Source organism: Pseudorasbora parva, chromosome 21 (genome assembly GCF_024679245.1).
Source record: "Pseudorasbora parva isolate DD20220531a chromosome 21, ASM2467924v1, whole genome shotgun sequence".
Taxonomy (NCBI): domain Eukaryota; kingdom Metazoa; phylum Chordata; class Actinopteri; order Cypriniformes; family Gobionidae; genus Pseudorasbora; species Pseudorasbora parva.
Window position 1 is genome coordinate 25,669,373 of NC_090192.1, and position 22,352 is coordinate 25,691,724.

General features: G+C 37.0%; 2 protein-coding genes and 1 long non-coding RNA gene across 9 annotated transcripts; 2 read left to right on the top strand and 1 right to left on the bottom strand.

Annotated features, from left to right (window-relative positions):
• The first annotated feature begins 474 nt into the window (after positions 1-474).
• On the top strand, positions 475-16,385 carry ndel1a (nudE neurodevelopment protein 1-like 1a). Of its 4 annotated transcripts, none has more exons than XM_067430337.1 (10): positions 475-606; positions 3,183-3,279; positions 8,765-8,918; positions 9,015-9,163; positions 9,890-10,026; positions 10,235-10,408; positions 10,492-10,583; positions 10,693-10,841; positions 11,151-11,188; positions 15,321-16,385. In XM_067430337.1, the coding sequence occupies exons 2-10, from the start codon at positions 3,194-3,196 to the stop codon at positions 15,329-15,331; spliced, it is 990 nt and encodes a 329-aa protein (XP_067286438.1). In that variant the 5' UTR covers positions 475-606; positions 3,183-3,193; the 3' UTR covers positions 15,332-16,385. The 4 variants fall into 4 exon arrangements, with proteins under 4 accessions (XP_067286438.1, XP_067286439.1, XP_067286436.1 ...); XM_067430338.1 differs by having other exon boundaries at positions 11,154-11,188; XM_067430335.1 differs by lacking the exon at positions 11,151-11,188.
• Positions 16,386-17,540: 1,155 nt separating this feature from the next.
• Positions 17,541-18,592, bottom strand: LOC137056296 (uncharacterized). Its single transcript, XR_010900287.1, has 2 exons — positions 18,410-18,592; positions 17,541-18,156 (listed from the first exon to the last, which is right to left on the bottom strand). It is a non-coding gene; the product is annotated as an uncharacterized lncRNA (long non-coding RNA).
• A 105-nt stretch (positions 18,593-18,697) lies between these two features.
• On the top strand, positions 18,698-21,592 carry armc7 (armadillo repeat containing 7). Of its 4 annotated transcripts, none has more exons than XM_067430340.1 (4): positions 18,698-18,832; positions 20,461-20,582; positions 20,722-20,865; positions 20,942-21,591. In XM_067430340.1, exons 2-4 carry the CDS (start codon positions 20,495-20,497, stop codon positions 21,286-21,288), a joined length of 579 nt encoding a protein of 192 aa, XP_067286441.1. In that variant the 5' UTR covers positions 18,698-18,832; positions 20,461-20,494; the 3' UTR covers positions 21,289-21,591. The 4 variants fall into 4 exon arrangements, with proteins under 4 accessions (XP_067286441.1, XP_067286442.1, XP_067286440.1 ...); XM_067430341.1 differs by lacking the exon at positions 18,698-18,832 and adding an exon at positions 18,839-18,996 and having other exon boundaries at positions 20,942-21,592; XM_067430339.1 differs by lacking the exon at positions 18,698-18,832 and adding an exon at positions 18,839-18,991 and having other exon boundaries at positions 20,942-21,590.
• The last annotated feature ends 760 nt before the right edge of the window (positions 21,593-22,352 follow it).

A 22,352-nucleotide genomic window follows, 5' to 3' on the forward strand; every position in this document is an offset into this window, starting at 1 on the left:
AATCAACCTGTTTTTACAACGTAGTTGTGTTTGCTGGGAACGCATGTTATTATATTGCTATTAAATGCTAAATGGGAAACACTTTGTTACGCCATATAGGCTATCATAAAGTGGGTCATTGCTCATCTTATTAAACTATAATTATGTGCGTATTGTTCCATATAGGCAATAGGCTACTAAAATAAGTAAGTTGATGATAAGCTTATATAATGTAGTAATTTATATAAATTTAATGAAAAAAGAAGGTGTCACACCTTTATTCACTCTATTTAAAGTTTCAGATAAAACAAATTAAAACCCATGTTGTTACATTATCTAGCTAACGCTTCATCTGTAAATAAATAAATAAATAGGATAGATAAATAAATAAATAAATAAATAAATATTTGTTTTACAATAATAATCGTTGTTACGTTATTAAACTAACGTTTCAGCCGTAAATAAATTAATGTACGTTATTTTCGTATTGTAAGAGGCGTCGCCAGTATCACTTTACACGACGTACGTCATTGAGGGCAGAGAGTGAGAGGATGCTGAAACACTGAAGACTGTGCCAGGAACACAGTCCGTTCTGCTATCAGCGTTAAAGATCCTGGAAATGTGCAGGTGAGTTTATTAAATCACTTCTCAATCTCTACACATGATGCAGATCTTTAAATATCGTAGATGATCACAAGTAGAAAATCAAAAATAAGACAACACCCTCTTCATCTACAGCATCTCACTCGCTAACGCTAGCAGAGAAGATAACATTTCATGCCACTTACTATAGCCACATAATATGCGTTTCGACATCATTTTAATGTTAATGTCATATCTGTTCGTGGAAAATTTAAAGCGCATCATCACTGCTGTTGTTAGCCTAACGTCAGTTAGCTCGTGGCTAGCTAATGTATCGCTATAGTGAAAATTGAAGGGTTATCGTGGTGTCAGTGGAATTGAAAGATAAATATTTAAAATGTGATGTTTCTGGTCCACGATACATGTGTTGGCAGAAGATTTGATGAAGTAGAGAAGATATATTTAACGTTTAGTCGCTGGACCGACAGTGTAAATAAGAGTGTCTTCTGAACAGAGCATCAGGAATTAAAATCAACATTTAATTTTTAACAAGGTGTATTTTCCAACGTTGCCCTCTCTATTACAGTTTCGTGTGTATATTTGTTATTTTTGGCTGATATTTCTAAAATGAACAGACTTTATTAAATAGGAAATAGCTTACGTTATTTTCTTTAGCTAATAATTAATTAATCATCTTTAAACACCTTCCACCTTTCTCCATTTTGTGAATACATTTAATTCTACAGAGGATGATGTATTTATTCATGAATCTATTTTTGGCACTATTTGCCATTTGCCACTATTAAGCATGATTTAAATTTGGATTTTTTAATGATTATTTTTTTAGTAGTAGTAGTAAACACATTACAATTAATTTTCCCTTCTTTTATGGATCTGTTGCGTTTTAGGAAAACTATAAATACAGTGTTTAATGGTTCCATCAGGTGTTGACTGTTTGTTTTTTACAGTCTTTTTTTGTGTGGAAAAAAATATTGTAAGTAAAACATTACTTTAATAAATGGAAACCAGCTTAGGTTGACATGCATTGAGAAATGATTGAGGAAGAATGAATAACAAAAGGAAACAAAAATAAAAATAAAAAGGTGGTGAAGTGTGGGTGTGCCGGGAATGCTTGGGAGTTTTAGTTCTCTTCGTGCTTTAATACAGTGAAAGAGTACAGTACGACTTAATATTGTTTTGTCTGTGTAAGAGTAATTAATCGTTCTACTGATTCTGTTTAGTTCTGAAATCATAGTTTCTCAGTAAAGAGCCATGCTATGTCAGGCTATGACCTATAACCACAGGGCGATTATGTCCTGTCGTGTGTGAACGGGGCGCATTGAGCTTCTATGGGTTGGGTCTGACTGCACGCAGTTGGGCAGTTCTATTGATTATTTGGGACAACAGTAGCGTGTCTAGAGGTGAACTGAGGTACACACTCCAGCCAGTTTACATGCATGAAAGATGTGTTCAGATTGTGAAATCAGTGACTGATCTAGCTCATTCTCGACTGGTGGGTCATGACCCTAAAATGGGTCACAGGTCTATTCTAATAGGATACAAAGCATTGCTAAATGCAAATATTCGTGCAGCTAAATACACTACCGTTCAAACGTTTGTGGTCAGTGATATTTTATACTGCAGTGACACTTAAATTGATCAAAGGTGAGAGTAGATTTCTATTTTTAAATAAATGCTGTTCTTTTGAAGTTCATATTTAGCAAAGAATCCTGAAAAGCTGTGTATCGCTGTTTCCACAAAAACATAAGGCAACACTGTTTTCAACATTGACAATAATAGGAATTTTGTCTTGAGCACCAAATTTAGCAAATTACAATGATTTCTGAAAAATCATGTGATGCTGAATACTTAAATAATGGCTGCCAAAAATAAATAAATCACATTTTAGAAAATAGTTTTTTTAAATTGTAATATTTCAGTATATTACTGTTTTTACTGTACTTTTACATAAAATGAATGCAGCCTTGGTGAGCGTAAGAGACTTATTTTTTATATTGCCAACCCCAAAGTTTTGACAACAGTAATGTAGACTTTGAACTTTTAAAAGGAATGATAAAACAATTTCCATATCTTTTCATATCTATTCACAGGCGTGAATACACAAAACTCAGGCGGTGTCTGAAATCATATATTTCCCTACTATGTAGTAGACTACTTTTGGCAAGATTCTGAAATGTGCATAAAATAGACACTTTACGATCCCATAAGGGAGTGGACTTGTGAATGCCAGTGAAGTGATGTAACATGTATGTACATGGTAAAATGTAGTATTGTTGTATAACATTCATACTACACACATTCATAGTATATAGAACATACTGTGTTAACGCTGGCGCAAGTATTTATTCAAAATAGGTTCCTACTGAAGACAGCATGCGATTTTCGGGAGTAGCCTCAGTATTTTGGCACAAATCCATCTGTCGTTTGGTAGACACAGCCAACACTGGTGTGACATGCTAAACCATAACATGTTGCGTTCATATTTTTACATATTATTGGGCTTGTGCAGTTCATGGTTATATCAATATATTTCAATGTTTGATTTTGATTGTATTTTTGTGTGCTAAAGAATATTGGTGTTTTTTTGTGTAATCTTACAGGTTTATCTGTCATGGATGCAAATATGATACCAAAATTCACCTCCAAAGACGAGGAAATTGACTTCTGGAAGGCTCTTTCGCTGAAGTACAAGAAAAAGTAAGTGGCAGTACAATGAGCAGCATTGAGCTCAGGTCTGACACCTGAGAGCTTTCCTTTATGTTGTCCCCAGTGTTCACTACTTTCTTTTGAAAAAAACTAAACAAAAAAAATTGTTTGTGTGTGAATGCTGGGAATAAAACCAAGGCAACCTGTTCACTTCCATTATGATGGCCATTTCGAGGAATTTGCTGTATGTTTGAAGATTTCTCTCAGTCACGTTAGTCTGTTTACCTTATGCAATCCTCCACAGTGGGAATTTCCTTCAATGGGTTTAGCTTTTGTGATTTGATATAGACTCCCACTGGTAATTTTACCATTGAAATCTCTTGGCGGAATTGTAATCTCTAAAAAAGATTACATAACAAACTTGTTGCTTGGTAAATTACACCCCAAAGCAGCATTTATTGACTCCAGTGTGGAGTGTTTCAAGCTCTCTTTGTGTAATGACTAGGGATGTCAACGATTAATCGATGATCGATTAATTGTCGATAAGACATTTGATCGATAAGACTTATCGATCATCGATTAACCAGGGTAATGCGCGTGCGTGCGGCTCAACCGCGAAACGGGAGGAAAAATAATGCGAGCGTGCCCCGAGTTCTGTTTGGGACCATTTTACAGCTGGAGTTACACACCTTCATCATGACTGCAAGTTTGCATGTGCATTCGCAGCCTTTTGTTTTGTGCAAATGTAAGTTGTAATATTGTGTTATTTTGTGCAGGCCTATCTATAGCTGATTTATCTCAAAGGGACGCATTTGGTTAATAATTAACGTTAGAGGTGAGCAAAAGCGTGGCGGTAATCAGCTTCAGCTCCAACAGCAATGCACAGCTAATAATGACTATGATTGGGACTGTCATATTACACAACATTAATGAGAACACTATTGTAATAAAACATTGTGATTGTTAATTATTTGGGTTTATTTGCCGTGTGTTTCATTGCGTTGATCCAGGAAGAGCACGTGCACAACATGAGTCACGCATTCTGACTCGCGCATATAACTTGTTCAAGTGCACTTGTGCCTTCGCATCAGATTGTGCTGAAGTAATTTGTAATATTAAATGTATTTTGTAACGTTATATATGTGATCAATCATATAGGATGCGTTTCTTTTAGTAAAACGCACTAGTTGAAATGTCTTCAGTCAGTGATGGCTACCGGTTTTCATTCAGTGCTTCTGCTTTAGCGCATACAGAGCAATGCATAATAACGATGATTGGGACGGTCATATTATATACCAGAAATGAGAACACTGTTTTAATAAATGGTTGTAAAGTCATTGGGTTTAGGTGCCGTGTTCATAGCGTTGTTCCAGGAAGAGCGCGTCTCCCATTCTGAAGATGAATATCAGCAACTCAATTCAAGTTCACTTGTGCATTCGCATCATTTTGTGAAGATATATAATTTGTAATATTTTGTTAACTTTATATAAATCTGATTAATCTCATATAGGAAGCTTTTTGTTGAGTTAAATAACATGCTAGCAAAGAGCTTCAGTGTAACTTAGTGTTGATTCAGCGCGATCAGCTTCAGTATGCGCAGTTCAAACAGCAACGCACGACTAATAAGAACTATGATTGGGACTGTCACATTACATAACATTAATGAAAACAATATTTTAATAAATCGTTTTGAATTAATTGGGTTTAGGTGACGTTTCAGCACGTTGTTCTTGCAAGTGCGTCCACAAATTCTGAATAACAGATCTGAGGCGGCGTTCGTGTTGTAGCCTATTACATGTTATATTTGGTTATCAAATAAGTAATTTAATTAAATTATAAATAACATCGACTAATTTTACAATCCCATAGCCCTTTGTTTAGATAAAAAAAATCCTTCTCATTCATTTGGTGAAGAACATGGCGTTTTGAGCAGCATTACACAAAGTCCTACTGTCATGCTGTCGGCTATAAGCCACTGCTGTAGACGCATATTGCAGTATTATGGTTAACGATTAATCGATTAATTGATCGTTAATTTAAACGACGATCGATCATGGGAATTTGTGAAAATTGACATCCCTAGTAATGACATTGGCAAGAAAGGGGGCATCCGAAGGCATTTACACACACAAAAACTTGGTACACCCAAGTTTGCGATTAACAGTCTATTCACTGTATAGGTTACGTATGCGTTTTTTTTGGTGTTGTTAAAGCTCAAAGAAAACCCTCTATTTAATCTGAATAATTGATTCAATCTATATTGTTCCTTTGTTGATTGTGTGACTCTGTTAAGCATATCCACAATATATGTTTGTGCAGCTTGTCAAAGAGAGGTGTATTATTAATTTTCTAAGCAATGGGATGATTTTTCACCTGGTGGATGGGAATGGAAAATTTCATAGATCTACTTGGACCCGAAACAAGTCAGAGATTTGAGATGTGGGCTTTTTTGATTTTGGCTGGTTAGCAATCACCCACAACACACTAGCAACCACTTAAAGGGATAGTTCACCCAAAAATGAAAATTCTGTCACCATTTACTGTAACCAAGCAGATTGACTACCCTAGTAGAAATGTATACAGGTTTGGAACAACTTGAGGGTGAGTAAATGATGTCAGAATATTCAGTTTTAGGTGAACTATCCCTTCAATAGCCACCGGTGTCGCTAATAAGGGTTTCAAAATTCTACATATAGCCACTTCAAATGTAACTAGATATCATGGCACAGACCACCAAAAGGTGCCCATTTTATAAGAAGTTGCTAAGGTGTTCTAGGTTTTTTCAGCATGTTGTTAAAACCGATGACATACAACTAGGTATCAACTTTGCTATCAAAAAAGGGGTCGTTTCATTTGCCTTGGAGCTGTTTTAGAAAAGCACATAATGGTGTCTGCAGGGTGGCTCTTGTTCATCATGATTTAAGACACACATTTGAAGTGCAGGCTCCTCTGGGTCTTACAGACATGCGATTACTCCAACTACCCAGTTGTGACTCGCTAGTAAAACACCCTAATCAGCACTTCAGAGACTGTGCAAAAATGAGTAACAGATGTTGTATGTTGCGGATTCTCTCCTGTGCTGGTCTCCTTTTCCCTGGATGAACAGTCTGTCCTGTCCTGTCTCCTAGCTCATGTGGCCGGAGCATGACTGGGTATGGAAATAATGCTCCAATGCCATTTTTAGATCCTTCCACTGTAATGCTGGCTGGTGATTACATAGAGAGGACCAGGGTAGAGCTCTCCTCTGGTCGCTGGTTCCTCTGTAAACAAAACTGTTTATTTACAGCCGATCTGAGTCAGCCTAGATCACGTTCAGGGACGTTGTTAGGCCTATTTTAGGGGGTGAAGCTACCTCAAAATGTTCTTAAGCCCCCCTAAATGATAAAGAACAACAATAACAATTTGATTTATCAATAACCATGACCTCATTTAGATACAACAAATGATATATATCCAGCTACCAAAAATAGCCGAAAAGTCTTAAGTTGGACAGAAGTACAGAGTTGTTGTACTATCAAGTTGATGCACCGCACCGTCTCATTGGTGTGAACAGTGGCACCTTTCAGACCGTTAATTGCAGACCGGAGCACTGCTGCAAGTGATGCCCATTTCACACATGTTCCGTTTGCAGTGCGTATGCGGTGTGTATTTTTTTCCGTACCCATGTTAATCTGTAACGTTAAACCCATGGATTACAGCTTTCACACTACATGTGGACACGGTCCGGCGATCCGTTCCAGGAGGGGTGCGTATAGAGCAGTGTGGTGATCGTTTCCGCACCGAGTCTATTTGTTGCTGTGTTGGATGCGCTGAATTAAATGTCCGCATGAATATAAACATCTATTGACACGAAAATCTAGTAATTTCACCACAGACACATATAATTTGAATATAATTTATAATTCTACTCTGTTTCAAAGTCATAATCTGTTTCAAAACAACATCATACCTGGCATTTAGCTAAATAAGAAGACATTCTTCTCCTTGTCCTTCCTCCTTTCTTGGAGGTGGCCTGCTGGATTTCTTGTATCAAAAAAAAAAAAAGACAAGTTTTTTTTGTCTAATGCATGATTTTTAACATTGACTATAACATATGTTTAAATGTGTTGCCACATGCGTTGTGTGAGCAATGTAAATTATAAATATAAAGGCTATAAATATAACAATTTTACGCGTTGAGAGATTTTTTCATAAGGGAATAATTACCAAATAATTTTATTGGAGACTTACACATGTTGAACCACTATAGACATTATGGGAGTGGCTTAATGCAGCACACGACATGCAGATAACTTTAAAGGAACTTTTGTAGTAGATATGCGTTTATTATAATACTGTCACGTAACAGATCTGCTTCAAAGGTAAAATTAAATGAATAGCTAATTAAAATATTGAAATAAAAATGTAAAGCCTGTACAAATACTATAATTTGTACAAAAATTATTGGGAATCATGTGATTTATTTATTTATTTTTGGTTTGTTGCACATTTCATTTTTCTTTTATAGCTTATGTAATTTTGGTTGTTTGGCTGCTTCCTTATTAAGGTCCAGAAATGTGTCAAGTTTTTCACCTGGTGTATTTTTTAATTATATGATGTACTACGTACCTATCTTGACCATGGTTTCGAGTACACTAGAACACAGAGATCAGTTGTCACGATTAAGATCTGTCAAATCATCTCAGATGAATTAAGCGAGGTACGAAGAACGGACCCCAGGTCTCAAGAAACATTTAGAAAACTACAGTGCCCATAAAGGGACATGATGATGGAAACATATATTTAAATTATTTTGCGTTCCCTTGTAAAAGTTTAAAACTTAACGTTTTTTTGTTGTGAAAAACATTTGCGAGAAAATGAAGAAAAAAAAACATTTCCTCCCATTTCATTTTTTTTTCTTGACTGCTTCCCCGCAGGATTCTTTGAATTCAAAGTTCAAAAGAACTGCATTTATGTGACATTGAAGTCTTTTGTGACATTTTAAATGGTTTACTGTCCCTTTTGATCAATTTCATGCATCCCTGTTGAATAAAGGCCTGTTCACACCTAGAACTATAACGATAACTGTTATTGTCCACATGCACAATGTTGTTCTGTTTATTCGAGGCGTCCGCTGTAGTTATGTTGTCTGTCACTTTAAATACTTGAGCTCTATGACAGCCAATCAGAATCAGTCTTGCTTTAATGTTTGTATCGTTCCTCAACTGTAAACAGTCATTTTGAAATTGACACCACCACTATCCACTTTCTTTGCCGTTATGGTTATAGTTGTGATGTGGACTGTGCTATTCTTTAATATTTAGAGTGATTTCTAGAACTATATAGTTATCATCATTATCATTATAGTTATCTTCCTTCGTGTGAACAGGCCTTAAAAGAAAAAAATTGTACCTCAGCTCAAAGTGAAATACATGTTTTGGTGTTTGCAAGTATAGTTTAAGCCAAGGTCTGTTTAAGAAATGGCTTAATAAGTTTGTGTGTTTTTTGCATGTCATTAGCTAAAGGTGCTAAACAGTATCCTGATGTGTGTGCTTAGTTATAAGGAGGCACAGGAGGAGTTGCTGGAGTTCCAAGAGGGGAGCAGAGAGCTGGAGACAGAGCTGGAGACACAACTGGGCCAGGCGGAGCATCGCATCAGAGACCTGCATGCGGACAATGAGAGACTGCAGCATGAGCTCGACTCTCTCAAGGTGAGTGTGTGCGAGTTAAACACAGGCTGAGTGTGTGTAAAGAACATTAAAGCAAAGGCAGGTCAACAGACTGTCTTTGCTTTCTGATTCCTGTAGGAGAAGCTGGAGTATCAGTATTCTCAGAGCTATAAACAGATCTCTGTACTGGAGGACGACCTAAGCCAGACTCGAGGCATCAAGGAGCAGCTGCACAAATACGTCAGAGAGCTAGAGCAGGCCAATGACGACCTGGAGAGAGCTAAGAGGTCAGAGGGCATCATCTTCTCACACATTTCACTAGACCCGGAATGTAAACTATATCACAGAAAAAATACTTCCTTAAAGATAGCATAAAATGGCATTAATGTTGCATTTAAAAATTCCATTATGTCAAACGAAAGTTAAACTACCAATCAAAATCAGTGTCTCCTACGCTCAACAAGGCTATATTTACTTGATCAAAAATACAGCAAAAACTGTTTATATTTAAATATGTTTAAAAGGGTATTCCAGTGATGGAAAGATTGAATTTTCAGCATCATTACTTCAGTCTTAAGTGTCACATGACCCTTCTGAAATCATTGTAATATGCTGATTTGGTGCTCAAGATAAATTTCTTATTATTATTATAATAGCATTATTGTTATATTACAATACATTATTATTTAGATTCAATGATGATTAGAAAATTAAGAACAGCATTTATTAAAAATAAAATTTAATGCATCATTGCTGAATAAAATTATATATTTTTATAATTATATATTTTTTGAATGGTAGTGTATGTAGTATTCATTTGAGTGTATGTAGGCTGTACGGTATATATTTGTTGTTGTTTTTGTAGGATTTTATTGGATAATTTGATAGTATTGGTTAGTAACATTTTCCACCACCCACACAGCCATTGTTACATAGTTTCAAGGAAAGTGACACTAAATCAATTCTGATGAAAGTTTATAAAAACAATGTACAGTTTTATTCTGTTACCACAGAGCCACGATTACATCTCTGGAGGACTTTGAGCAGAGGCTGAACCAGGCCATTGAGAGAAACGCCTTTCTGGAGAGTGAACTGGATGAGAAAGAGTCTCTCCTGGTGTCTGTGCAGAGACTAAAAGATGAAGCCAGGGGTATTTACTGACTCTCCTCTCAGAAATGTTGTCATGCGTAATTATAGCTAGTTCCTCATTCCAGGCTTCTCAAGTGTATACCCATTCTGTTCTGCCAGTAAAAGGCTTTTCTTGCTTGCTTGTGGAATGATGTCATGTTGCATACTCATCAGATGTATAATCTGCAAGGGAAAGTTATCTTAACCCGCGGGTACGTGTCCATTTGTAGACTTGCGGCAAGAGCTTGCGGTGCGAGAGAGTCGCCCGGAGGTGACGAGAATGTCAGCCCCCAGCTCTCCGACTCCAGACAATGACAAAACCGACTCCGCGGTCCAGGCCTCCCTCTCTCTGCCAGCTACACCTCTCAGCAACAACCTGGACAATGCTTTCACCAGCCAGACAGGTAGACAGATAGATTTCTCTCTGAGATGTATGCAGTGCCACATTTCTTTGCACTTGGACTTGCATGGTTCTTGTCTTTTGCAGTTCTGGCCAACAGCTCCACTAATGCAGCCCTCACTCCATCTGCTAGAATATCAGCGCTCAATATTGTTGGCGATCTACTGCGCAAAGTTGGGGTGAGTAAAAGCTGTAGACTGAACTTTTGATTGAAATTATTGTTCACAGTTTTGTTTGTGGATCATAACAAATTTGATGTTTAATCCAAGTGTTTGTTCTGTTTCTTAGGCTTTAGAGTCCAAGCTCACAGCATGTCGAAATTTTGCCAAGGACCAGGCAGCCAGGAAGAACTATGTCACAAATGTCAACGGCAATCTGATTAATGGCGACATTTCAAATTACTCGCACTCGCTCCACACATCCTACTTCGACAAAGCGTGAGTTGGCAAGTTTGCTTTCCCACAATTCAGAAAGAAACTAAAAATAAACTATTAGATGTTGATTAGCAGTCACCTTATTTGAGCTACGTTACACATAATAACATTGTGTCCTTCTGATTTCACACAACATTCTGAATTTTTTTCACATAAAGGGCTATAAATAAGGATAAAAAGGTTTCAATGCTCAACTCAGCTGTTCATTTTCTTGTGTAAGGACTAAAATGAAGGGCAGATTTAAGGAAAGTGTAATTCTAAGTGATGCAGGAGATAAAATTCTCTCAGACCTCTGTGTGTTTCTCTCCTCAGCAGAAGAGAGAGGGTCATTTTCCCTGCGTTGCTCTTGGGTAAATGATCCAACTAGCAGTTTTATGTGGGGATTCATGCATGCTAGTTAACAACCCACTGCATATGACTATAGAGTACTATAATCCACTAGGTTAAGATCATATCATCTCCACTAACATCTTGGTGGTGGCTCTAATTGTCTGCGAAGGTGCACTCCATAGGTTTGCTCAAATGTGGTTTATTTAACTAAATGTAAGAGGACTGGGCCAGTGTTTTGACTCTTAGCTGAAGATTCAAAAACAAAAATATAGAGGACCAAATTACTCAAAATGAAATAATTAAGTAAATAATTAATTCAATAAAACAACAATTAAATATACCAGTTTATTCTGAAATACTTAATTAATTTAAATATATATATATATATATAAAGTATCTATTTATTTTGTTTAATATATTTCACAATTACCTCTTCCACACACACTATTGCTATGTTTAAAAATCATTTTTTCCATTATTTAATATGCTTTTTCAAAAAGACGCTTTTCATAATAATATGCTGCGTTTATGAATGATGCCTATTTGATGAATCATGCATTTTCAAAAAGCAACATTTTCCCAAAGATTTTTTTCATGATAATAGAGGACATTTCACAAATGCCAATCAACAGGCAGTGGGCGGTGCTTGGCACTGATTGGTTTGAAGTTGAAGAGTCGACAGACATGACAGATTGATCTTTGTGTGGTGTGGCATCACAGAACACCAAGGGTGCTTCTCATTTCTTATTTTTTGACTGAAAATGTATTTTGACTCTATTGAATTTTCTAAAAACCTGAAAACTAAGAACTGTGGCTATGTTTAAGGCAGTGTGTTTTTATCTTGATCAATTGCTACCGCCATATTCATTTCCAATCAATTCCCCAATTTCCACTTGCCAGACCAAGACAAAAAAAAGTAATCAATCTGAAAGGATTATCCAATCAGTGCCAAGCACCTGCCTGTTGATTGGCATTTGTGAAATGTCCTCTATTATTATGAAAAAAAATCTTTGGAAAAATAGTGCTTTGGAAATGCATGATTCGTCAAATAGGCATCATTCGTAAATGCAGCATATTATTATGAAAAACGTATTTTTGAAAAAGCATATTAAATAATGAAAACATATAATAGTGTGTGTGGAAGAGGTAATTGTGAAATACATTAAACAGTTTCATGCAATTTTACAAAAAAAGTAGATACATTTATTTAATTAATATTTAATTTAATTAATTATTAAATTAATAAATTGTTTAATTAATTATTTCAGAATAAACTGGTACATTTAATTGTTGTTTAATTGAATTCATTATTTATTTATTTCATTTTGAGTAATTTAGTCCTTCATACAAAAAAGGCCCTTTGAAAAATCCTGAAATTTATGGAGTTCACCCTGAGTGCTAAACTATGAGTTTCTCTCCTCATCTGTCTGTCGGTATGAACTAAATTGCAGGATTAGACTGTTCTAGTCATTAGTAAGATCATGTTCATTCTTCTTGTTAAAGTCAACATGAAACGACAGCTCACTTTACTTCCATAGTGGGATGTATTCAATTAAATATTCAATTAAAGAAATGTAGTACTGTATGTAATTTTATGTGTAGGGTATGATAAAAAAAATGGCATTATTTCAACTGCTATTTACAAGTTTGGAGTCAGTAATATTACATTTTTAAGGCTGTGTGTATTATTACAGTAATAATGTGAGATATTCAGTTCAAAATGTAGCTGTTTTCTATTTTAATATATTATTAAATGCTATTTATTCCTGTGATGGCAACCTGATTTTTCATTCAAAATTATATTTTTGTGGAAACCGTGATGATTTGTTTTTGGGATAGATTGATGGGTTGAAAAATGTGACAACAGCCAAAAAGGACATATGTTTTTCTAAAAGATTATGAAGACAAACATTTTTTGACATGAATCATGCATAATAAGAACAGGAACTCGTATAACAAAAATAAAGGGTATCAATTTTAATTTCATGTTGACTTTAAGCATGTTTAAAGGGTTGGTTTACCCAAAAATGAAAATTCAGTCATTAATTGACATTCATCTCGTTCATCTTCGGAACACAAATGAAGATATTTTTGATGAAATCCAAGGGTTTTCTGACCTCCAAAGACTAAAATGTAATCACCTCTTACAAGGCTCTGAAAGGTAGCAAAGACATTATTAAAATAGTCCACGTGGCTCCTAGCCTGGATGCCAGCCGAACTTAGCCCCGCCAACAACATTGTTAGGTTGAGCAGTTCGGTCTGGCCTTGCTCCAGAGGAGTAATTATCCCTGGACAGAAACTGTTCGGACCAATGAAATCATCAGGGCGGGCTTTAGACAATGACGGATAGATGATCAACAGTAACGTAATCATGCACGTCATCAAAGGGGCTTGGATTATATTGTTCAAATCTTAAACAGAGAGCTTGTTTGTATTTGCATTCACCTTCACAATTTCTCTCAGAAATGATGATCATGTTGGGTAAGAACTCTGTGTATCATTAAATTCTTTGATTTTTTTACAACACTGGCAAAGATTGTTTATTCCTGCACACGTGCAGACAGGGTTGCCAAGTTTTTACAACAAAACCCGCCAGCTACTAGCCCTAAACAATAGCTTCTGGGGGGGGTTCTCCGGGAAAAAATGGCGTTTGGGGGGTAAAATGTGTGTTATTTTGGCACGGTTGCCTGCTAAAATTCACATTCATGGGTCTATATATCACATAATAGGGCTTTGCTTCAACCCGCGGACATAGAAAACAACCTGCGTAGAAAAAAAACGCGGACTTGGCAACACAGTGCATTTGAGCTCTGTTGGTTGTAGGTCTATCCAGTTGACTTCTTTCCTGGTTCGGTTGAAACACGCCCCATAATCACAGCCCAATGGAGCAGGTTCAGACTCATATTCTGACTAGAATTGAGTATGACCACGTCAGGCTACGTGGCTCCAGTAGTTCAAGCTTTTTTTATAAAGTGAAGAGAATATGAAGTGCACAAAAAAATAACTTTATTCAACTATTTCTTCTCTTCCATGTCAGTCTCTGGCACTGTTCACTTTGTAAACAGTGTATCCCTTCCGAGTTCTACATCAGAACGCCGGCTCCTGAGTAGGCATCATGCATGCATCGTGGTGCTCACGTGAACAGCGTAAGAGACTGACACGAAGAGAAGAAATTGTTGAATAAAGTTGTTATTTTTGTTGTTGTTTTGCACAAAAAGTATTTTTGTCACTTCATAATATTAAGGTTGAACCATAATATTAAGGTTGCAGTCTATGGGAGGTCAGAAAGCTCTCGAATTTCATCAAAAATATCTTAATTTGTGCTCCAAAGCTGAACGAAGGTCTTGCGGGTTCGGATCAACATGAGGGTGAGTCATTTTTGGGTGAACTAACTCTTTGAATAAGCTTTATTGTAATTTAATCAATTTGAGAAGAAATTGAATAATAATAATAGAAAAAGAAATATTCATCTCAAGAATCTTTTGGATCAGGAGGTCTAGAGGATCCACACCTCTACCGCAGTGTTACGCAGCTCACTGCAGTGCTGAATCAGTGTGTCCTGGGATAAGGTACAGAGAGGACGTCCAGGACTTGTAATTCTGCTGCGTAAGACTTATCAGATATTTAGATGAGTGTTTAGGTCAGGATAACAGGACAGCAGAGTGGGCCTTTGCAGTCTCCAGTATACTTTAGTGATTTGATTTTGTGACAGTGCAGTACAAATATTACGTTTATGTGTTTCAAGGCTACAAGAACAGACACAGCGATGTGCAGTTGATGACGGTCATCAAATTACCTTTGTACTGATGGACAGTAGAGTGTTTGTTTCTGGTGTCTCTTGGGGCTGTATTGAGTGGTCGGGCTGGTTTAGGCCTCTGCTTGAGAAAATCTGCAGTTTCAGAGCTTGCTTATCTACACCAATTCACTGGCATGTGAGCTTTACTGCGCATATTAACAGTCCTTTTGGTTTTGGGAAACCTTCCACATTTTATGCCAAACCCTGTCTAGTTTATCCAATTGGTGTGGAGTGGCCTTAAAAGAAATACTAGCAATTCTAACAGTAGAATGAATGGTCTGATGGCTTGCATTGTACAGGGCTCACATGCCTCATTTGAAGCGTCTAACCTCAGTCTCATGTTTCTGTGAGCACAGCAGGACAATGAACGGTTTGGACCCCGGCACCGTGACGAACATCTCGGCCCCGCCAAGCTCCAACTCTCCGTCCGGCCTAGTGCTCAGCGTGTGACACTTAAAACACTTACTCCGGAGACAAACTCCATTACATCCACTGAAAGAAGCACTATACAGCAATATAACTATTCCTTTTAATACACTACTGAATCTGAGTCGAGATTACAGTGGGTTACAACAAGGTTAGTAATAATGCCCAACTGTAGCAGCACCTCACACTAGTCTTTATGTTGCAATATCCTACATTTTACTGCTGAAATGCTTGTTAATATTTCCTAAAGATGTGTACATACCCTTCTAATATATTTATGGTTACTGTTAATTTAGATCTAAACATATACAGTATGTACATAGTTTTCTGTATTCTTTGCAAATGTGATGTCTTTTACCACAGTCCAAAAATGTATTTATTGCTGTAGTGTTGGAAGGCAACGTATGTGAAATCTAAAAACAAAAGGGAATTTATACTATTAATATATGTTGTGCAGCACATGCACTGTTTGTGTATAAGAAGGTAGACCTGATATATAAATGATATACTGTATATTGAAGGAAAAAGGAAGCTAAAGTGTGGAGCTCTGACTATCTAGACTTACATGTGCACTTATATCCCCAATTTTTCAATCTTGTTTTTGTTTTGTTTGGTTTTTTGGGTAGAATTTGTATTAAGTGCTAATGTGTGCCTCAGATGGGTGAACTTCCCATATTTTTGTCCCTGAAACGTGGCCTGGTGTAAGTGTGAAACGTCTTTGGAGTTGGACATGAAAGATTAGTTTTGGCTCCAGCAGGTTTGCATTTTTGAACATTGTTTCGGTCATATTGACAATTGACTGCTTTAGTAATACTGTATGACACATTTGCTCTAGTCTCAGGTTGGTTTCCCAGCCTCATAGTATTTGTTGGAATATCCATACTTTTTTTTCCTTGTTGTGAAGGACAAATCTTATTAATTTTGGTTTAAATAGTGCAGTGTTAAAAAGCACTTTTTGTTACTTTTGCGTGCTCAAATAAATGGTAGTGTTCTCATTTGTCTGTTTTATTGTAACAAACATTAAAATAACTAGTGTTACCACTGTAAAATATAACAGAAGAACCTCAAAATAAGGCTTGTATGTTATTTTATGTATAAGGTGTTATATTTAGTATTATTTATATCCTATTTATTAATATTTTGAATTAGCTATTTTTATATTAGCTTATTAAATTTGTTTTACATTTCTGACTTACTTAAATTTTAGTACTTTAATTTCAACTTATTTTATCTCAGTTGGTTGCCAAGACATTGCTTCTAATCTTTGTTTAAAGGTAGGTAATTATTTAACCAGAAACGTATTCTGGTTGAAGCTCTCTTCACATCATGACGGCAATCAATAATAGAAGTGGTCTAAATATTTAAAAATGTTTATATCTTCTGTGGAAGTCACAGGACCAAAAAATATTCATCCAAACATTGCATTTGCATTCAGTTCTAATGTTAAGTGCTTTGTGAGGTAATTTAACACAGTCTTGTGACACTTTGCTGACTGCTTTGGCTGTGTTTTGGAGGAAGCGTGGCTTTGGAAAACACTCCGAAGGCAGGGTGGGGGGTATGACATCACTTTGTAGGCCAAAAAGCAGAAAAGTTAACATTTAAGCACTTCTGGTTTCATTATCCCGCCTAAGTCAATTGATTTTTTTTTAAACTGATTTTGGCTAAATGTCTGAAACAATGTTTGCGGTGAACACAAGCTCAAGCACTTTTATGTTTTATTCTACGACATCAGATACACCAGTATTACCCCACTACCTTGTGGTTGTGATGTTGAAATTGAGCAGTGGTGGTGTAGTTCGTTTATAGCCTACCTTAAGCTTTTTACTTCTGGCGACCGATTTATGTTTTAAAATTCATAAAAGTGGTGTTCATCTGTGAAAATGATCTTGATGGACAAAATGTGTAAGTATTGTAACCATTTGTTTTTTGCACTAATCCAAAAGTTTATGGAAAAATCCTTGGGTTTTTTGTTGAGGGAACTGGTGAAATGCCAACTCCCGGTTAGCCTACAAAGTGACGTCATGCCTGCACCACTATAGCTTTAAAGTTAAAAATTAGCATCTAATATATTTTATTTTAGCTTAATTTTATTTCAATTAATGAAAATTATTGTAAAAGGTTTACTTAACAATAACAACACTGATGCATACTGCAATTTTTTTCCTGATTTATCTCAGCTTTTTTTAACTGGTGAAGTCAATCTTTAATCTGAATAGTACATAAAATATTAGTTTTTTTTTACAGAAATGTATACAATCCAAGCAGATTTTTGTCAGTGGCAGGAATGAGGAAAATCTTGGCCCATTAATTACTGATTTCCACCATTTGTGCTGTGTAATGTAAAATACTCTTGCAAATCCAACTGTTAAATATGATCAGGCAACCAATTTGAATTATCACCAACAAAACAGATAATAGGCTATGTATTGTGTTGGCTAAATTGTACTTGCTTTCTGTATCACCCTCACCCACAGACTTTCCATGCAGCTGCTGTCCCATTTTAGCAATAACAGAGCAGTCAAATAAGTTTTATAACACTTCACAAAATCGTATTGGCAAATGTCCCACTTTTTCTTCATTAGTGCTGGTTTTCTGCAGGTCTCTGTTCAGGGAGGTCAGTCATCATCTCACCTGCCCCCTGCACTCCTCTTCTCTGTAACTTCATCTATTTGTTTCTGCCTCCTTTCTAGCACCTCCAGCAGTTTGGTCTCATTACGGGATCGCTCCTGCTCCCTGAGATCTGCCACGTCCTCCATGAACAAATGCCTTCATGAACAAGGCAGAATGATGATGATCAGCATCAGACATCACAGCAAAGTTATTTTAATCTTTGGATTTTTGGGTCCTATAATGTATCCAAACGTGCTTTGTCTATACTAATTTTAAAACTTCCATACTGTGTGTCTCACACACTATCTGTATTAGTTCATATTATACAAACGATATGTATTATTTCGTATTTACTATACACGCATGCAGGGTGTCAATGTCAAGGGGGTGTGTTATCTATCTCACTCACCTATTCAGAAATGCGGTGGCCAAACCTACGAGCAGTGTCCCAAAAAGAATCGGTTTTGTTAGGCGTTTCCCAGTGGATAGTTTGGATTGTTTCATGCTGGAAATGGATTGTCTTCGTGTAAGTAGACAAAACAGCAAAAGTCTCTGTGAAAGGGTAGTTCTGGTTCTGACTTGTACACGGACAAATATACTTGCACATATTAACCCTATGCATTACTTCCGGCTCGAGCGTTATCAAATAGATCGCTTCATTTAGTTTATATATTGTCTTACGAAGTAGAGGGAATGATCTGAATAATTTACCTAGTATAATTTTATGTTAGAATATTTTACTAGGAAACACTTTCATGAGGAATTAACTTTAGATCAAAGGAACTACAGATGACGGTTAATGCGGGGAAGTATTTACTGACGGACCAGTCGTGTAAGTAGCTTTAGTGATGGGAAACTCCAGACATTCATTGATTAAATAGACTTAATGGATTAAATTGATTTGTATTTACAATCCGAAAGACGTGAAATTCGAATTATAGAAGTTTTTAGCAGAAGCACAAGTGACTTTAATCAGTATTATTCTGCACGAGTAACGTTAAGTCACGTCTGCATCTGTCTCATATCTTGTCTGTTTGTATTGTCTTTTTAAGCTTAGTATGAAAATATGAAATGTGTAGATGTACAGTTAGTGCATAAATTAAACTTCTTGCAATATAGCTTCACACATAGTGTTATAAAACTGTCCCTATCTGTCTGTCAGTGATATAAATGTTGTTTTTTGCAAAGTTTGCTACTTCAGTTGTTGTGTAGCTATTCACTTTATTGTGCAGAGGGATCAGATGCATTTTAAATCATATCAATAGCAGCTTTATTGGCCTAAATGTTTTATTTTATCACAAAACCCCAAATGTCACTGTATTCTTTTTGCCCCAGCACAAAATGACCAGCTAAAATAATTTAATGAATCCTATCCTCAGCACACGGAAAAGTGTGAACAGGTACGTTAGTAGTCAGGAGAAATTACAATAATTCTGATGATTAAGAATGGACTGATCGCTTTAAAAGGACTGAAGAATAATTTCCAATTGTGTGTGTTCTTTAGCAATGCTTGCTTACTTCCAAAGAAAGACATGCAGCCTTCATCGCTTAGCATTTAAAAAAAAGAAAGAAATTTGCTGCAAAAAATAGGAGAGAGATTTGACTGCAATAAAGAATTATTCAGGATGTCAAGAAGAGCAGCAAAGAAGCCCCTTTGACAGACTGAAATTCTACAGAGAGTACGAGGATTGGAGAGCAGAAGATTGGTGCAAAATTTTCTCTGATGAAGACCCCTTCCGACTGTTTTGGACATATGGAAAATAGATTGTCTGGAGAAGAAAAGTTGGAACCCTACCATGTGTCCCGTATTGTACCAACAGTGAAGCATCTCGAGACTCATGTGTGGGGTGGCTTTTCATCTAACGGAGCAGGCTCTTACAATTCTGCCCAAAAACATTGCTTGGAATAAAGAATGGTATTGAAACGTCCTGTAAGTAAGTGCAACTTCTCCCAATGATCCAGGTGCAGTTTGGGAATGATCCGTGAATTTTTGAGCATGATGGAGCACCCTGTCGCAAGGCAAGAATTATAATGAAGTGGCTCAGAGATCATTACATTGAAATTTTTGATTCGTGGTCAAGCAACTCCATGGATCTTAATCTCATAAAGATCCTGTGGTAAGTCCTCAAAAGGCAAGTGGACAAGCGGAAGCCCAAAAATTGTGTTCAACTTCAAGCAATAACAAGGCAAGAATTGATCTCCATCAGTCAGGATTTGGCCCAGAAGCTAATATCCTGGCATGCCAGAGCAAATTGCTGAGGTTATAAACAAAGGGTCTACATTGTAAATATTGAATGCATATTAAATGTGTATTAAACGTGAAAAAAACATCTACAAATACTGAAGTAGCAAACGGCTGTATTTTTACACAGTAATATAAAACTGCCATTTTTACCCATCCATCCATCCATCTATCCAGTTACACATGGTAATAAAACCTCTCTATCTGTCTTTCTGCAGGTGTTGAACCAATGTTTCCCACGATCCTTCTGTGATGGCAGGGAAGAATCGATTCTCAGTGTCTGACAGGTTTGAGTTCCTGCAGGGGCTGGTCACCGAGTTTCAGGACACTGACAATGAGGGTACGTCAGTGCTTGACTCAGTTTGTACAATCTATTCCTTTATTTGACAAACTATAATCGGTACATACAGTAGTTGTTTACAGACATCTTTCTAATTAAAGTGGTAGGTTGTCTGAAAAATGCATCATTTGTCTTGCAGAGTCTAAAGAGCAAGTGCTGGCAAACCTGGCCAACTTTGCCTATGATCCATCAAACATGGAAGCTCTTCGAATGCTCCAGGTGACTGAGCTCTTCCTGGACATGCTGACAGAAGAGAACGACAACTTTGTGGAGTTCGGAATTGGTTGGTATAACTGTAAGGTTGTCTATTGCTGTTATGATCTGTTTGCATGAAAAAAACAATGTTTGATATCATTCAGGTGGCTTATGTAACCTCAGCATGGAGCGCGAGTCCCGTGATCAAATCCTGCAAAGCGGTGGAGTCCCATTAGTGATATCATGCCTGTCGAGTAACAGAGATGAGACGGTTCTCTCTGCCATCAGTACATTAATGAACCTCACCACAGCTGCCTCTCGCGCTGAGACCACAGACAGTGCCGTGGTGCAGTGCATGCTGCGCTTCTCCCTCACTCAGAACCCGCGGCTCAGGAACCTGGCTTCTGTCTTCCTGGAGGACTACTGCACACGGGAACAAGTGGACAGAGCCCGAGAGGGAATGCAGGGACAAAGTCAATCAGCGGTAGGGATTCCACTTCCAAAGGACTGACTTTTGATTTGGCTTGTAATAGTTCCTGGACAATTGCAAATGTTTAAATGATGTAATTTAAGATTATTTAAAAATAAAATAAAACCTAATTTTCTTAATAAATCATGTAGTTGCAATCAAAGTGATTCAACCCACTTGACCTGCAAAAGACATTTTGCTGCCAAAAGCACAATGTTATGAAACCAATTCAACAAATGCACTGGTAATACACATGTAAGTGATTCTGAAAAATGTGCAGTTGATGAGAAATTAAAAAAGTCATAATGACTAACCATTTATGTACACAATTATTCAACCCCCAACAGTTACAATTTTGTGCAGATAATAAGCTCCTTCATAACCTCCAATAAACGCAGCCTGTAAGTATTTAGAGGCTTCTGTATACATACACATGTACATACATATACACACACAAATTGGCCCATATTGATAGGATAGCATCTTGCAGTTGATGGAGTTTTGTGGGATGCACATCCAGGGACGAAGCTCCTGTTCCACCACATCCCAAAGATGCTGTACTGGGTTGAGATCTGGTGACTGTGGGGGCCATTTTAGTACAGTGAACTCATTGCCATGTTCAATAAACCAATTTAAATTGATGCTAGCTTTGTGACATGGTGCATTATCCTGCTGGAAGTAGCCATCAGAGGATGGGCACATGGTGGTCATAAAGGGATAGACATGGTCAGAAACAACGCTCAGGTAGGCCGTGGCATTTAAACGATGGCCAAGTGGCACTTAGGGGCCTAAAGTGTGCCAAGAAAATATCCCCCACACCATTACACCACCACAAGCCTGCACAGTGGTAACAAGGCATGATGGATTCATGTTCTCATTCTGTTTACGCCAAGTTCTGACTCTACCATCTGAATGTCTCAACAGAAATCGAGACTCAGACCAGGCAACATTTTTCCAGTCTTTAACTGTCCAATTTTGGGAGCTTGTGCAAACTGTAGCCTATTTTTCCTATTTGTAGTGGAGATGAGTGGTACCCGGTGGGGTCTTCTGCTGTTGTAGCCCATCCGCCTCAAAGTTGTGCGTGTTGTGGCTTCACAAATGCTTTG

Bases quoted from the DNA above. Each gene is read 5' to 3' on its own strand.
- ndel1a (XM_067430335.1), top strand. From the start codon at position 3,194: ATGGATGCAAATATGATACCAAAATTCACCTCCAAAGACGAGGAAATT. The intron at 3,280-8,764 runs GTAAGTGGCAGT...GTGTGTGCTTAG, and splicing joins TCGCTGAAGTACAAGAAAAA to TTATAAGGAGGCACAGGAGG. The intron at 10,027-10,234 runs GTATTTACTGAC...GTCCATTTGTAG, and splicing joins ACTAAAAGATGAAGCCAGGG to ACTTGCGGCAAGAGCTTGCG.
- armc7 (XM_067430340.1), top strand. From the start codon at position 20,495: ATGGCAGGGAAGAATCGATTCTCAGTGTCTGACAGGTTTGAGTTCCTG. The intron at 20,583-20,721 runs GTACGTCAGTGC...TTTGTCTTGCAG, and splicing joins TCAGGACACTGACAATGAGG to AGTCTAAAGAGCAAGTGCTG. The intron at 20,866-20,941 runs GTTGGTATAACT...GATATCATTCAG, and splicing joins CTTTGTGGAGTTCGGAATTG to GTGGCTTATGTAACCTCAGC.